Source organism: Struthio camelus, chromosome 14, assembly GCF_040807025.1.
Source record: "Struthio camelus isolate bStrCam1 chromosome 14, bStrCam1.hap1, whole genome shotgun sequence".
NCBI classification, from domain to species: Eukaryota; Metazoa; Chordata; class Aves; order Struthioniformes; family Struthionidae; genus Struthio; species Struthio camelus.
In genome coordinates this window covers 17,044,043-17,061,851 of record NC_090955.1, presented here as the reverse complement: position 1 = coordinate 17,061,851, position 17,809 = coordinate 17,044,043, and the positions used below count along the sequence as shown (strand labels likewise).

The 17,809-nt window shown below is 38.1% G+C and overlaps 1 protein-coding gene across 3 annotated transcripts in view; it reads left to right on the top strand.

The window, feature by feature from the left end:
* The first annotated feature begins 487 nt into the window (after positions 1-487).
* Positions 488-17,809, top strand: part of CACNA2D3 (calcium voltage-gated channel auxiliary subunit alpha2delta 3) — a 476,420-nt gene continuing 459,098 nt past the window's right edge. For all 3 annotated transcript variants that reach the window (XR_696027.2, XM_068907198.1, XM_068907199.1), the window contains exons 1-2: positions 488-1,297; positions 1,905-1,986. Coding sequence is in view for 2 of the 3 variants with exons in the window: in XM_068907198.1 (XP_068763299.1) it covers positions 1,179-1,297; positions 1,905-1,986 (201 nt within the window). In the remaining variant the exon portion in view is untranslated. The remainder of the gene's footprint in view (positions 1,298-1,904; positions 1,987-17,809) is intronic.

Below are 17,809 nucleotides of genomic sequence, written 5' to 3'. Positions count from 1 at the left end.
TATATCAAGGGGATTCCTCTGCGAGCCCGAATGAATAATTTATTCGTAAGCTCAAGTCGGTTAGCCCGCATTGATTTACTTGTGCTGCGTTTCTTTTCATTCATAAGCCTTTGCTAGCCCGCATCTCTCGGACAGCGGCTCGCTGCCGCGCTCAGACGTGGGAGGAAGCCGCCGCCGTGCCTTCGCGCCCAAGGACGTGCCGTGGGAGCCGGCGAAATGGGCGAGCCGGCCCTGCCGCGGGGCCGGCCCGGCTGCGGGAGCCGCCGCCGCCGCCGCCGCGGGGTCTGGGCGCTGCGCCGCTCGCTGCCCGCCTGCCGCGGCGCCCGGCCGCCGGCGCGGGGCCGCGCTCGACCCTCCGTCTCTCCGGGCCGTGTGACGGGCGCCTGTCACGCAGCGCTGCCCTGCCTGAATTGGCCGGGCCCTCCGGTGGGTGTGCGCGGCCCCCCCGCCCGGCCCCGCCGACCCTGCCTAGCTCAGCCCCCCGGCAGCGTGCAGCGCGCTCCCCTCTCCTTCCCGCGGGGGCTCAACTCCACTTTCGGCTCCTCCAGACTTTTTCGGCTCTTGCCATACGCAGGCATCCTCCCTCTGGTCCAGCTCCTCCTGTGCCTGCCTCTCGCTCTGTCTCCGCACCATCCCGTTAAAAGGCTGCTGCTCCTGCTCCACTGAACCAGTGCACTGGCTGACTTGATCTGGGATGAAGGCTGGAGGTTACCGACGAGGGAAGGGAGACCTCTAGGCAGCTTTCCATTTGCAAAGTGAGCAGTAATTGCAAGAAGACAGCCTCCCCAGTTGGAATCAATAGTCTGCTTTCTTGCTGCTAAGGGCACTTTGGAGCAGCAGTAGGTCACTGAAGTAACTCCAGCACGCTGCTGACTGCGGAGTTGTAAAGAACTACATGCAAGTGGCTGCAGTAGTGCTGGAAAACGCTTTGCTGTTACCAAGGACACAATAGTTTTCAAGTCATTAGAGCTTCTCTTCTGGTTCTCTTCTTCCATTACCCAGAGAGGGTCATTCTTGGGAGGGATGAGGATGGAGCTGTGATTTCTTCCAGTGTTGCTTTGTTGGGGGTGGGGGGAGAGGTAAGGGTGGGAAAAGAGGCTTCAGCAAGCAAACCCCACTGCTGCTGAAATCAGCTTTACTTGAATTTCCTAAAGTCTTTTCAGGCACAGAGAGACACCATGCCAGAGACTTTGAATCTTCTTCGGGCTTTTTGGGGGGTCTTCTTTATCTTCTGGACAGCTTTTAACACAACCTTAGTGGATGTGGTTGGATCGGAGCAGCAGATCCCCTTGTCTGTGTAAGTGTTTTCATGTTTTGCTCTTAGGAGCATGCTCAAGGCTTAGAACTTGACTGTTGAAGTTGTATTTTATTGCAGATATCTGACTGTTCAAGGCACCTTTGCTCCTCTGTCAGCTGTGTTTAAAGTGATGTTCTTTAATGCGCTCGGCGCTACTTTGGTTTTATTGTAAGAGCATGTGTTGGTGGAGTATGTGGCTGTAGATGCTTGTGTTTACTGAAGTTGGTGCTGTTACCTTAACTCACTCTCATGTGAGGATTTATCATTCAGAACTGTTCTGCCATTTTACCTACTACTTTTCTCTCTGAATACATGTTTATACTGTAACAAAGTATATTTCTTTACAAGTTGATTCTTTAAATTAGAAAAGCAGAGGTCAGGTAGTTTCATCAGAGGCCTTTCCGTCGGGGTAGCTTGTGCTTATACTTGAATAGCTACGCTAATCTTTTGCTGTGCTTAGGTTCCTTAGTGAGCTCTTTAATGCAAAATTGCTTGGATCCTTCTGAGTGCAGCTGAAGCTGTTACAGTCTGTGTTGCTTGCTATGACATGTGTATTACATTTCTTCCTGTCTCTCTTTTTTTTTTTTTTTCTTCCTTTTCTCTTCAGTGTGAAGCTCTGGGCCTCAGCGTTTGGTGGGGAGATCAAATCTATTGCAGCCAAGTACTCGGGTTCGCAGCTCCTGCAGAAGGTAAGGATCTCTTTAGTTGTAATAAGCAAGCTTTTAGCAGAGAAAATGGAGGCAGGCTTAATTTTTTAAATAGGAAAGCAGAGCAGTGCATCCTTTGGTCCGAGGTCTATTTTTGTTTTACATGCTAGTCCCTGATAACTCTTTGCGTTGCACTGCACCATCTGGAGACTCGTGGCTTGAGCTGGTTTATTTTTTGACTGATTTTTATTATCAGCAGAAAGTAAACTCCAGTGTTTATTTCTTGAGAAGTCAAGGCTGAAGAGCTGAGGACTGCGGCTGTTTTGTCTGGTTGCTGCATTGTGATGATGATGATTCTGTATAGAAACAGCTGCTACTTATGAAAAATGTTAACTTCATTCAAGGAGCAGAATTTTAGTGCATATTCTGTTGTTCTTTTTAGCCTGTGCTGTACGCATGCAATTCACTGTATCGGGAAAAGAAGGCTGCACTGTTGTTTGTCATCTCTGCAGTTTTTACAATCCCATTATTCCCCAATCATCTCAACCCAGTGCTGGGATGTATTACATCATTACAGATAAGAGGAATGAATGTGGTTATCTTCCTGCTCAGCTGCACAGCTGGGTAATAAGCTAGTGAAGTATTGCAAAAACTTGAGGAATTGGTCTAAGTCTACATAATTGGGGTAGGGGAAATGAGAAAGCGGATTTGAATATTAGACACATATCAGGGACTACATCTATTCCAATTTAAATTTGCAACCTATATTAAAGTTTCATATTCTAGAAAGCTTATTTTTGTAGCAGTTAATGAAAAAAAAAATAATGAGGAATATGTTAAAAAGATTCTGAGATTACATTTTTGCAGTGTTTAATATATGATCCTCAAAAGATGATATGGAAATGGCAAAACACTGAGACATTTCCAGACTACAAAGACCGCTCATTCACTCCATAGGTTAACTTTCTGCTGTTGTTCAGATGTAATTTTAATCCAGAGGGACATTTTATTTTGGTCTGTTTATGAAGAAAATTATTCCTTCAGGTTGTAGCACTTATTTTGAAAGGCTCATACCTTTTAAAAATTATGTAATACAAGGTTTGTGTAACACTTCAAACCAAAAGCTTATGATGTCCACTTAAAATGAAGCAACTAACCTAATGATTACGCATGAGTTCCTTTGCAGTATCTATCTTTTCAGTGTTGTATCCTCAGGGTTGCAAAATATGAACTTCACTAAGCTAAAGTACAGAGCTATTAAGACCAAAAGTATTTGAGGTCTGTTATTGCCTTCCAAGGCCATTAGATAGTCTGACTCTTAATATATTTGATAGATTTTTATTTTAACCTCAAAATCTGGACTTTTGGTGTCTGTTACACTTCCAGTTCATATTCTTTAAAGTCTGTGTATTTGTATATCATCACATTTCTTATGTGAACTCTTTATTCATAAAGCAGAAGAACCTTTTAGTTTTGAATGGTTTTGGTTAGTATCTAGTCAAATATTGTTAAACTATTTTAATTGGGCCCTAACAAGCATGTTGTTAATCTGACTTTGGAACGATTCCACGCGCAACAACTTTTGTACTAAAAATGATTTTAGGAATTGTATCTACCAAACATAAATAGTCCAACACTTGCTAGAAAAATGTGGAACATGCTGTGTTTTGTAGTGGTGCTAAAATCCAAAAAGAATCAGTTTAAAATCTTTAATCATTCTTCTCTTCCTCATAGTGGATACTGCTGTTGTCCCTTTTGGTAATGTATTTTCTCTCTGAAGTAGTAAGATTTCTTCCTATTGGTGGTTGTTATTGTAGGTAATTGGAAGCTATTCATTTTATCTTTTTATCAGCATCCTTTCTACTTCACTAATAAATCTGTGCTCCTGTTTTTGAAGGTGGATAATGTATGTTAATTCCAAGCTATTGTGTTTTTGTTTCATGCTTTTGTTGTGATATTTCTTTAAAGAGTGAAAGGGGAAAGACAAAATGCAGATATGACAGGTGTTTAGAGCAACCTTATTCCTTCTTCACATCCCCTAGCTTTTTCTTTTTGCCTGGCTAGTGGCTTGGAGAAACCTTTGGTGCTTTTAAATTTTATTTAAAGTTCCAAGTATATCTGTTCTTTTAAGCTTGGCATTTCCTACTGCTGACTGTAGCAAATGAGTCTGGATGACAGCTGACTTTAGCATGCATCTTTTTGTATGGTTTAAATATATATTCTTTTTGTAAGCTTGCGTGAACAAGCACATACCAAACTTCAGGGTTTGCAAGTATTTTCAACACAAAGTCATTGGCAGAAGTTGTCACTGTCAACGCTTGACAGTGATAGCGCAGTAGTGAGCTAAATGTGAAAATGTGCACGCGTTTTTTTTCTCCCCACTAGCCAGGCATCAAGAATCTGCTTAGTATTAACTATGAGCCTCTGGGTGATCAGAGTCAACATGTCGTCTTGAAGTCCAGATTCTTCTTTTTAGAAGCAGTGCTTCTTTTAATGCTACTGGATATTTGAATCCATACTGTCTGATTGTGAATTAAGCATTGTTAACGGATGAAGCTATAAAACCTACCTATAATCATGTACCTGTATAGATTTCTCAATTACAGACTGCATTGAGGCACCATTTAGTTTAATAAAGGCTTGCTAAATGAAAAACTAATGTAAAAGTTACTTGTTTCATTTTGTTAACATATATGGTTAAGCATACTGGTTCTGAAGAAATGCATTTGAAATCGGACCATTATTGACACGCTCCACTATCCAACCCTTTTGCACATTAAAGGTCATTTGACCCATACTAAAATTTCATTGAGCAAGTGAAGTTATGCGAGATACCCGACAAAGCCGAACTTTGCCAGGTTATTGGTGTGAATATTGATTTTAGTTATTACAATTACTCTTAAGTATTGCTATACTGTGAAATGAGTCAACAGCATTGCTGTCCTCTTGAGTTTTGGGAAGACTCAAGAGGTATATTTGAAGGTATATTTTTCATAGTCTTGAAGCTATCTATTGGGAAGACAGGTATATTTTTCATAATCTTGAAGCTATCTATTAAATCCCCCCCAACTGTATTTAGCCTATCTCAACTGAATGTTTTATTATTTTATTGTGTTATGGTAATCTTAACTAATTATACTGTTAGGATGCATAACAACATGTGGGATATATAATTTTTTTTGCTCAGACCTGACTCTAGATGAAACACAGATGCTATATATATTTCTAGCTTTCAGAAATGAAGATGAGCTGCTTTTAAGCAAAATTAGCACTTAACAATGCAGCTTTTTTTAATACTCTAGTACTTACCTCCAAAGCGAAGGAAGGCTATGCAGTGTTCAAAACGGAAGCAGAAGAAAATAGGCAATATTGTCTGAAAGTTATCTGATTTAAGGAGGCTTTACAGTTGTCATGTTGATTTGGCAGTGTCGAGGAAGCTGCTTGGTGCTGTAGGCATGTATGCTGTTCAGCTAGTTAGCAAATACGGCTGCGGCCTAAGAATCAGTTGAAATTTTAATAATCTCCTATGTGATGTATGCTACAATGTAATTGAAAAAGTATTTCCCCTTACACTTTCAAAGGCGTTTGCTTTATTTGAATATTGATATTTCTTTAAACCTTTTTTTTTTTTCCCAAACCTCTTTTCTTTTTTTCTTGATTATGTTCAGTTAGAACTGTGGTAAATGCAAGAGCATAGTGTGCTGGCAAAGCCAGGCTTTTTATGTGTAGGATGAAAAGTAAGGGTTAGGTGCCAGGAAGATGTTCACTTCAGCTGCTACAAGTAGAAATTTGGAGGGGCTGACTTTGGGGAATGCTATTGTTCACTTGCAGCGTTCACAGTAATAGCGTGCATGTTCAGTTCTACACTGTAGCAAAACAATGGTAGTAATAAAACACATGCAAGAAGATGAAGGTAATGTGCCTTCTGTTAATGTTAAAAACAACTGATGTTTATGCAGTAAAGCTTCTCTTTACCTCAACGGAGTATCTGATTCTCTGAACATGCAAGGTGGTTTATGCTTTCTCAGATTTCTTTGGGAGAGACCTTTTCCTCATACTGAGCTCTGATATTTCTTGATTTGGTCTAGAACGGTCGATGTTATTTTATTAGTAGTATAGGAGCAGTTTTGAATTGAAAATAAGTATTTACCTGTCAGTTCTGCCACTAAGGTTTCTTACTGAAAACAAGCTTGTTGAAAGCTATCACAGATTTTTCTTATGTAAGGTGTTTAACTGAGTCCTCACTGTTATGTAAGCACTTACTGCCTTAGTTTCAAGTAGCCTATAGTATGTGTGTGCCTGCTCCTTTCAGCAAATGTTTCCTTGTATTAGAACCTCTCAAATCATTGTGTTTTCTCAAAGCAGCTCTTTCAATCAGTATAACATTCCTATTTTTAAAGATCCAGAATTACATTTTGTCTTAGCAACTAGATTTGGTGCTCTGTCTTGTCAGATTCTTACAGCTATGGAAATGTCAGTGCAAAATTAATGTAAGAGGGTGATTTAGATCAATTAGCATTCAGCTGGTGTATCTGATTCATGCAGTACATCTATCTTTAGTTTTAAAACATATAATAGTGACTTAAATTCTTAGAGAAATGTAGTCCAATCATCTTGACATTAATTGCTTTTCTTTTATTTAGCCTTATGCTGTTTTTTTGTGTTCTGGGGTTTTTAAACTGGTTTTTCTTTGCTCAAGATACTGCAAATACTGCTATCTGCTTTGGGAGGGGAAGGGTCAGTAGGATTGTACAGTTCTTAAAGCACAGACAAGGTTGCCTTGCTGGACGTCAATGTAAACTTTTGCCAGCTGCAACTAATAATGTTTAATCCTGCAATAATAATAATAATGTTTTTTTTCTGTCAAAGAAAAAAAGAAATAGCATCAAAATACCGTTAGACATATGACTATAATTTAAAAAAAATTAGCCAGGTAAATTGCATTAAGTTTATCAGGAGCTCTAATCAGAGTTAACTCATTATAATTCAAACTGCTGAAGTTTGGATTCTATAAAATAGGCATCTCTTGTCATTGTATTAAAATCAAGCATTAGACAATAACAGAATATGCATCAGAGATTCTTAAAACATTTTAATTCTGATATTTCACATAAGTGATGTTTTGGAACTTACAAAGCTTCAACTATCATCCCATTTAATTCCTACAAGATTTGGGCTATGTATCTCCCAAAGTCATTTTCTATGCCAATCTAGTTGCTGAGTGCTGCACGGTGTTTTGCTAGGCATTTAACACGTGGAGACATAAAGGTGAATTCTTTTGGATGGACATTAAAATTTTGTTTTGCTCAAAAACACCCAACCAACTAACCATTCATATGCCAGTAATGTGCTAGGTGGATAAAGCTGTTACGTGCTATACTGATTTTCAGGTAGCATATTGATCTGTATAGGAAAATATCACAGTGCTGTCTGACTTCAAACAGTGAGATCTCCTTTTTTCAATAACAGAATTTTTTCCTTCCTTCTTATGATGTACTCCTGTCATCTCTGGAGGAACTGAGAAAATTTTCTTTGCCTCTGATGAAGTCAGAACCATATCCTGGATGATCTATGCTCTCTCTCATCTCCTGTTTAAGTGTTATGGCAGGAGTAATAGTTTCTGGGTGCTTGTAATATTTTAAAATGTAGTCTAAATTTGCTTGAATATCAATCATAATCTTTAATATTTCCTTTTAACAAAAAAAAGCACTGTTTTAAGCCACAGTGAATTCATACTTTGCTCCCATCAGTACTATCTGTGTTCTGCAGTATTGTCTGGGTCTTTCTGGGTTTTGCCTGGACAGCATGATCCTGTTGTGTTATTGAAAGTATGTTCTGCTGTTGATATGTAACAGATATATGAGATAGTTTCAGTGAGTTTGATACATTATTCTTTCAGTACTGTCTTTTAATATGGAAATTATTGAGTGGGCAATCCAATTGAAAAACATTAGACCTTGAAAGGAAATAAATGCTAATTCCCCTGCTTAATGCATTTATGGCTCTTTGTTTTCATATCCTGTACTGGAAAATACTCACATTTCAAGGTTAAAAGAGCCAGTCTCCATGCAAATTATCTTGACAGTGAAGGTAGGTAGAGCCGTGAATAGATGTTGCATTGTAGTGGTGATTCACTCTTAAGCAACTGCTAATCAATACTCTACACTTTCAAATGTCATTACTGCTCTGTAGGGTACAGGTTTTTTTTGTTGCTAATAAATGATTTCACATTGTACAACACAAATTATGTACTGATATAATAGACTGTGTTTTAGGTTGCTGTAGAAGTTTTACCGAAAGGTCTTCATGAAATGCTTTGATAATATACTGCTTTTATGAAGTCTCCGTTATTCTTATGTATAGTACTTCTGCAGAATTGCACGGATGTTGCTGTGACCCCATTTAGTATCTGTCCAGTTAATTTGTAAAGGTTAAATACTTTCCAAGTCGGACTGAATGTCAAAATCATTGTAAGATTTGCAACTAATAAGAAAGTCTTTGCAAAAATCCATCTGGTATCATATTTTGAGAGAAGTTGGGAAGGGTTTTGGACCTCCTTCCAGGGGCGATGAATTTCAGGGACAGGTGTCTTCTGAAATTGTCCTCCCCTCAGATCTTATAGGACTTCACAGATGGAGTTATCAGTCTTGCAGTTCATAACTAGTGCATCGTTTCCGAGTGGTGGTGTTGTGATAAGGCATGAGGAAAGCGTGCTTGGTCAAGAGAGACAAAGACTTGCCTGCATAGGACTATACAGATGTTACAACCAGCAGACCGTAATAAAGAGTACTGAGTGCAGGGGTTATGTCCCAGTTCCCTTCTATAGGAGAGTGTTGGCTGCATGCACTCTTTTGCTGGGATCTTAGTGGTAGCTGTGCAGGCTAGACTTAAGCTGGCAGGAGAATTGCTGGAGACCATATTTAAGAGAAGATCAGTTGCTTAGCTAGACAAAGGTAAAATAGAGCCATTTTAGTAGTGGTGCTCTTTGCGAATGGAGGGAGGAACGAGTGTAAGTTTATGGTGAGGTTAGTGTTAGTGCAAACCTGTATGTATAAAGTGATCTGGGTTCAAATTGTGGATGTGCTTCTTGGTGGTGACTGGTTGTGTGTGTATATTTGTTTTGTTTTATTTTTTTCCTTTCTTTCTCCAAGATAACATTGCAAAACTGGAACACCTGAGTTCTAGTGCCAGGGAATTTGCAGGAAGGAGATGGTGCTTGAGGAGGCAAAGATGGCTGACGATGGTGTCTGAATGTGTGTGTGTTGTTTTTTGGTTTTTTTTTGTTTGTTTTGTTTTTTTGCTGGATGGCTTGTTTAAGAATATGATTCTTATCTAAAGTACATTCCTGGAAGATCTCTAACACAGAAAAAGGTGGGTTTTTTGTTTTTAACAGAAGATATTTTCAAAACTTTGCTAAGCTAATCTACTTTCTTGCAATAATTTTGGAAGCAGAGATGGCCAGAATTGTTGCTTCCACTTCTAGACACAAATTTATGTAAGTAGACATTTGTAATCTTGCATAAACGTCCTCAGAGAGACTGAACTTTTGCACTAGCTTCCTGTTTTACTTGGGATTTCCTGCATGCCAGCAGCAGCGATTAGGTTTCTTGTATTGTTTTTCACACAGATTTCTTCTGCACTTATTACAAGCGAAAGGTTGTTCTCTTCATTGATTTTTTTTTTTCCCCTCACCTCTTGCTGTTAGCTCCACCCATCATAACCTGTTATAGAAGTGTCAAGACACTGATTTATGGAAGGGGTCAGTGGAGGAGGTTGCTTGTTGCAGGTGTTCTTGCTGCTCCTAATATCTGTGCCTGTTAGGAATATACTGAGGGCCTGAGGAATGTTTTGCCCTCAAAAATGCATCTAATTTGATGCGTCCTACCTAGTCTCCGTTTCTGCCATGTTTTCTGTTAAAGTGGCTGATATTGCTATGTATAACTTCTGTAGGGAGCTGAGAACTGACTGGGAACCACAAATATGATAAAGCGGGTGTCAAATGAATGCATACTGTTGTTTGAGATAAGTGTTTTAAATCTTAGAAACCTTAAAGGTATGACTCTTATGTCATATGGATGGAGAGGGGCAACTGATCCTGAATTTCAGAAACTTCCAGTGTGTGATGTAAGCAAATACACTGAGTAGCAGACACAATAACCTTAAAAACAAGCTAGAAAACCTTAAAAATAAACTAGAAAATCTACATTTCCTTTTGTACTGAGGAAGAAAGTGTGGAGGAATGTATATGGGGAAGGGGAGAAGGAAGAGAGAAGAACTAGCTCTGTTTCACTAGAAAGTGATTTAGTGTCTTGGGCCAAGCTGTACTTGAACAAAACTAGTGAAAATTGGAAGAAAATATGGCAACAGTCTTCCTGTACAGAAAAATAGGGGAAGAATAAACTTGTTCTTTATAGCCACAATAAATGAATCGCAAGAAGTGAAATATTTTTTTTCCATGTTAAAAACTTCATTTCCTTTACTGTGAGTAGAGACATCCACCTGCAGTAACATGGATCTAGTTGAGTTGCCTTGCAGCAGGAGAGTGAGCTAGGTGCTTTTCTTTTGGACTATAAATGAGGACAGTAATCACTTCTTTTTTGATCTCTACAGCTATGCACTGTTAAACTTTGTGTCTTTATCTCCTTGGGATACAGCTGGGGAGTCCTTCAATTTTCGGAGCAGAACCTGATTACAAAACACTATGTCATTATTACTCACAGGTTGACTGGATACTTACTGCTTTTTTTTTTTTTTGGTAAGCATATATTCAAGTGACATTATTAAAATACATGGATTTTATTATAGAAGGATAAATATATTAAAAGAAAAAAATGAAGACTCTAAGCAGCCTTCATCTATTTGACTTGAAGTCTAACCACTACCTGGTGAGATTTCAAAAGGTTTCTCACTTCCAGGTGTCTCAGCATATTCTTATTTAAATGCAGCTACCAAGTGTGTAGCTAATCCAGCTCCACCAGGGCTTGTAGGACAGAGTAATATAGGGCTACCATAAAATGAGAGAGAAGACAGTATAAGTACTGATGGCTGATTAGATATAAACTCCTGATTTATTCCTTACGTAGCTACCGTGCATTCTAACATTTTGCTGTTGGTGATGGTCTGTATTTAGCCTTATACTTTCTTAGCCCTTCTTACTCTTCTGAAGAGCTTTTTCTAAACTTTCTCTCTGCTAGTTTTTACTTTTTAGGTAGAGCCCGTTTAGTTGGTTTGGTAAACACTGTCATCAAAGCATATAGTTCTGACCATGTCTCTCAATGAGCAAAGTGTTTGCTAACAGTGGTTGTTTTGAGCCGTTTGTTCTGTCTGTTTCCATATTCCTGAGATCCATAAAGAATTAAACCAATAAAACCAATTCAGATGACCAAAACAATATTTCTAAAGTATTAGACCTTTCTTTGTCAGCGTACTTGCTCCTACTGTTGTGTTATACCCTAGCCTCCCTTAATTTGAAATGCTGTTTTATTGCCTTTTTTTTTCCTTTCTCCTTGTCCTCCTCTTTCTGAACTGCCTTCTCTCTCTTATATTTGAGTCCTTCTGTTTTAAAATGGGCAGATGCTCTAGAGAGAAATGTTTTCTTCTGAGACTGATGCCAAATGTTTTACATAAATCTGTTTGCAGTACAGGAAGCATTTTAAGATAGTTATTACCATTTCTCCTTCAGACTAGATTTTGAGATCTTAGAGCACCCAAGTTAAGGATGTAAAAGATATAAGAACAGTCTGTTCTTATGTCCGTTAACAAAACACATCATACAGTGATTTAATCTAGTTCTCTAGATTGGGCATATAATATGAGAAGTATGTGTATATAATTCATTTGACATATTGGGTTAATAACACTAATATATGCAGACTCTGTTGCCTGTTTCTTAATTTTACTTGAGTTAGCTTGCTTACGTGAATGGCTGTAAGAGCCTTTGAACAAACTTTAGGTAGTTTCCTTATAGAAGTGTGATTTTTTTTTTTTTTTGGTTTCTGTTTCTTATTTAATAGAAAGGGATGAAAAACACTTGGGCTTCTGTTAGCCTCATAAAATATTCGCCTTTGGTGTACTCGGAAGGTGCAGTTGACTGACTTTCCTGAATTTTGTGTAGGTGGGAGATAACATATATTAACACTGTTCTTCTATAGTGTGAGTTGAGTAGATTCTTATGTTAATGTTCTTCAGAATACCCTGATACTGATTTTTTTGAAGAATTGAACTCTTAACTTATAGCTGACTTCTGTCAGCATTTGGCACTAAAGACAAATCAAACTGCTTCTGGGGTGGGGGTGGGGGAATCCACTTTCCTCCTTTGTGCTACTATCTTAATCTCTTCCATGGAACTCTAACTGAATGTCTTTCAAAATTTCTGGAATCAAAGAACAATTCAGATTGGAAGGAACTTTAGAAGGTCACCTAATCCAATTTCCTACTCGAAGCAGGGTCGACACATAAGTATGACCAGATTGCTCAGGGCTTTCTCCACTCAGGTCTTGAGAACCTGCAAGGATGGAGATTCCACAACTTCTTCTGTTCCACTTCCCCCTTTAATTTGATGTTGTCCACGATCTTGATGAGGGTCTTCTCCATTTTCTTCTCCAGATTAAGATACTAAAAGCAATAGGTCCCAGTATATGCCCCTGAGGAACTCTGCTTGTAACCAGGCTCTAGGTATAGTATGAATGATTAACTACTACCCCTTGAGCCTGGCTATCTTGCTAATTTTCACTCATCTAGCAGTCTGCTTATCTAGACCATAGTTATCCCAACTTGGATACAAGGATGATAAGGTAAATAATGCTCACAGCTCTCCTCTCTTTCATGGATCTATTCATTTCGTTATAGAAGGTAATCGGGTTCGTTATTTCTCACTTTACTTTGTTTTTTTTGTAGGCCTCTCTTAGGTCACAGTCACAGACCGTACTATACCATCTTTTAGTTGCTACATCAGGTCCTTTCTATTAATGTTATAGGCTCTTAATCTAAACTCTTTTGTTCGGTATTCAGGTGCTCTTTCTTCAACAGATGTGGTGTTCTCGGAAGAAGAACATAACTGTTCTCATAATTATGAAGTCTTAAGTGTAATTTCCACTAAGTTAATTGCATGAATTGCAAAACTTTTTTCAATTTGTCATGGTAACACAGGAATTCCTCTTCTAATTTAGGTCTAAACCAAACTTTTTTTGGTCTACTACTTGCTTCACACTAACCATTTTCTTTTACTGTCTTTATCAACCACAGTATCTTAAGTGAAGTCAATGTTGTACAGAAATGATTTGTCAGCTGGAATGTTTTCTGTCTCATTGTCTCTTTTCACTTTAAATTATTCTACAGTAGCTGGCAATGAGCTTCTTCATGGATTTGACTTGCTTTCCTGAAAAGCAAGGGTGTAACTCTACAGTAATTTTATCTCTAGTGTGTTGGATAAAAGCACTTTGAAAATCCTATTTGGAAGGTATTATGAAAACTTTGGTCAGGACCACAGCATATAGTGTTCCTCTAGGTCATGTTTTAATGTTTGGCTATCCAATATAGTTTTGAGATTTTTGTGTCAAGCTATTTAAGTTACTAATTTTCAAGACACAAGAAAAAGATCTACATACTACGGGTATTAAAAATTGATCTATTGGGAACACTTCATTGGTCACAAAATTAGATAATATCTTCTAAAGTGACTAAGCTGCAAAGATGAAAAGCAGGAATATTCAAACTTCAACTTTACCTTGAAGCTAAACGACTATCATTTTATGACAGCTGTGCAAAATCTGACTGCTGAGCTGTTTGTACATGATGCTATCATACTACATTAATAGAAATTTTCTACTGATAATGAAAACGGGTAGGAGGCTAAGAATAAAGCTTTATGTTATGACTTGCAGCCACTGACTATCTGCATCCAACAGATTTATTACCCTCTATACACATTGTGCCTTTTACAATATTTTCTGCCATTGCTTCAACGAAGTACAATATAAAAGATGGTATGTTATAGATGGCACAGTAACAAAAAGTCTGAGTACTCATTTCATGTTTTAGACTTCCACTTATCGTTACAAACTGCAACACAATTTCACAGGAAAAGTAGAGATGAGTTCTGACATTCCTTGGAATTCTCTATGCAAAATTCTGAGCAGAAAAAGATAAGACTGGAGGATTTCTATTGGCCAGCTCAATTTTTAAAAAAATTTATGTTTTAAAATTTTCCTATTGAAACTGAGGCAATGGACTGAGATTCAGGTAACTCTGACTTCTATTCCTAGATCTGTGGTAGCTGTGTGTGTGTGTGGCCTTGTCAGGTCCCCATAATCTTGGTGGCTAAAATTCAACAAAGCCCTTAAGTGTGTTATTAACTCAAACCTGTTATGTCAGGCATATAAATTTCAGAACCTCACAGAAAATGAGGCAGTGGTAATTGCTGGATTTCATCCAGAATGCCAAAAACCTCAAACTCAAAGTTAGGTGCGAGCAAGATTTTTCCCAAACTGAGGCCTCTTTGCCTAACATCAGTAAAAAGGGCTTAGCAATACTGTCTGTTTCTTGCCTAATACTCGTTTTAACTTTCTAAGTCTTAAAATGCTCTGGATCAGGAGTAACACATTATAAAAGGTTTAGCATAAGGGGAGAATCAGGTGATAATGAGCACTAGCATGAATATGAACATAAAGGAAAGTACATGGAATGGATCAATCCCAGGCACTACAAAACATTCATTTAAAGCACATTAAATAAAACACCTTCTACTACGAAGATGACAAATAATTTGTTTTGTATAACAAATAACTATGAATAACTACAAAATGAACACACAAATTCCCGTGTTTCTGCTGGTGGTGTTTGGTATCTGTCTCTGACAGTAAATATCCATGCAGCATTGTGCTTGCAAGTGAAATCAAACCCTTTCTTGACAGGGAATTCGTTCTTCTGTGCTTTGAGTACAAAGCGATATGCTGTGCAGATATTAGAAACTAATTTTCGAATCTGCAAGTGTGTTTTCTCCTTTCCCTTGTACTTTTTCCTTCCCTGTGGTATTGCTCACTTACCGTGTGCTGACTTACCTAGCTGTAGTTACTTTCCCGTGTAACTACAGTGTTGCACTATTTTTCACTGGATTCTTCAGGCTGCCCTTCACCAATTTTACTCCAAGAAAGACCCAAACCAGTAATACTTGTTGCTGAGTCCATTTCACAAACATCAACTGCAGTTAATTTGGGAACAAGGCAACATGCCTTATCCAATTATAGGGAGCTGATTATTTTTGTCTCACAATTACTATACCAAAGACTTACCTTCTATTTGTAAGTTTTCATTCTGTCCTTTTTGTGCTCCTACTCATTTACAGTTGTGTTGTATCCCCCTCTGGAAACTCTCTAGTGCTGTTTTCGGTTACTTGATCAGATGTACCTGTAACACTACCATAAGGAGCTGACCAGATGAAAAAGTTATGCAGAAATAGAACGAATAATGGCTTAGTAAGATTTAATGAGTAAAGGTGGGGGAAGGTTATGTAAATACAAGTGTTGCCCTTAAAATATCTTCTCATTAAATTATGATGTGTGAGCTGTAAAGGAAGAATAAATACATTAAGATCTATCGGTGCATGCTACACATTGTGAACATTATTGGAAAGGGATTATCTTTTCCCCAGTAACAGCCAATATATTCAGTCTAAGGCTATAGTTGTACTTTGGATGGCATGTTCCAAAACCATGTTGGGATTCCCTCCAAAATTAAATGAAACTCTTCTGTCATAGCTCAGGAGATGGGTTTACAGTGTCCTTTTGACAGGACAAGACAAATTGCAGGCAAATGCAGTCTGTTAAAACAAGTAAAGGAGAGACCAGGGACACAGGAAGGTAGTAAGACGAGCAAGAATAGAATGCACTGGGGAAAGAAGTGGAGTGACAGAGGAAAGTGTTCTCTTTTGCCTTCACGCTTTAATACCATTGGAGAATACATTTTTGTGAAAGTCAGTCAACATCTGCTTCTAGTGATTACTTTTGACAAATTATACTTATTTATATACACGTATATAAATACATTATACGTACATACATATATATGTATTTTCACATTAAAAAACTTGCATGCCAAACTCAAAGTCAAATTTGCTGTTTTGAAAAAGATGAATACCACATGATTTCAGAACTTTTGCCAAGAACTAGCGTGTTGAGGAAATTATATGCAAGGAATGTAAATTTCAGTTTAATTTCAGATGCCTTTCTTAAATTGACTATTATTGGTAATATCATAATTCTAATTTTCATTCTCAGCTTCCCAGATATGTAAAATTTGAATGTTAATTTTGCTCTACTGGAGGCCTTTTTTCTGTACAGCCCTGATGGAATGGGAATTGAGTTCAGCTGCATTTGTAACTTGGTCACTAATGCCATCCAGTCCACCTTAAGCATATTATTAATGTAAATACATGGTTGTTGAGGAGAACTTCCTCAGCATTGCAAGATGTCTAGGGAATTTGGTCTGAGCAAGGACTGTAGATAATGGCTTTATTGGTCCCAGTCCTGTGAATACTTACATGTTGGAATGATTCAGATGGTCATGTATAGAATTATTTATGTATGGTCATAGTTTTCTGATTGGACCATATTTCTTTATCTTGGTTTATAAACACACAAGAGTTGTGTAACTAGAAACTCTAAATATCCTGAATGTGTTTTCTCAGAGAAAACCAGCTGTTAACTCAGCTTCTCTCAAAAATCTCTAGTAAAGTGCACAACCTAAAAAGTAGTATCTTTAAGTACAAAATTCCTGTTCTTCACACAAATTCTCAGTACCTATCAGATACTTTCCTCTTAAGAGTGTAGTAAAAAAACCCCTATGCTTTCTGGTGTGACTAGACTGGTAACAAATCAGGGCACATTGTACTAGGGATTGCACTGCATGAACTCGCTTAATAGGGAAGTTTTCAATACTACAAGACAGCTCTAATTTGGGCAGAGATAATACTTTCACATTTTAGTTACTGGTTTGAATTTGATGCAGTATGGTTGTGTGTGAATGTCAATATGTTTAATGGCTAGTTAATGGGATCGTGAATGAAATAATGCCCCTTATGCTGTGGGAGTCTCAAAACAAACTACTTTCCTGTGTTCACCTCTGGCCTGTGCCCCTACTTGTCAATTGACCTTGCGCAAACCAGTTCTGATATGTGCCTGGTTCCACATATTTAAAAATGTGAATTCTGCTTGGTTGTGTTTTTTTTTTTTGTTTGGTTTTTAATACGAAATTATGGGTATGTTTACAGCAAATGTACCAATATGCATTGAATGATTGAGCTGACTGACTGAAGAGGTCAATTTTCTGAATTGGTAACCTCCCACTTAGTGACAGTCCTGGCAAAAATAAAACAGGCCTGGAGTCTGAGTAAGATCTCTTCGGTTTCTAAAGGATTAGGAACTTGAATAAGAACAAGATGAAAGCGGGGCGATGCAAGCTTAGCATTATTATTTCAATCTTGTTTAAGGATAAGTTAATTAGCACATCAGTTGAAGTCTCATCCGTTCAGGAGCAACGGAGACCAATGTGGGTGGGAGTTACTTTGTTGCTGTCAGTGAGCAGTAGCTCCATATTGCACCTAAAATAAGGTATTTTTTGGCAACAGTATGCATGCTTTTAATGAAAACTACTAATATGAAGTGTTGAGTGCAAGTTTTTTGTTGAGTAGCTAAAATATTGTAAAAGAATAGCTGATTCTACCTAGGGCTGAAGTTATGACTGATGTGAAACAAAGTGGAGAAGGGAACAGGGGAATGGAATTGCAGTGGGACTGGCAGCTGTTTATGGTACATTCAAGTTTAAAAAAAAAAAAATCATTTCAATGTATATCTAGGACGTGCAAGTAGAT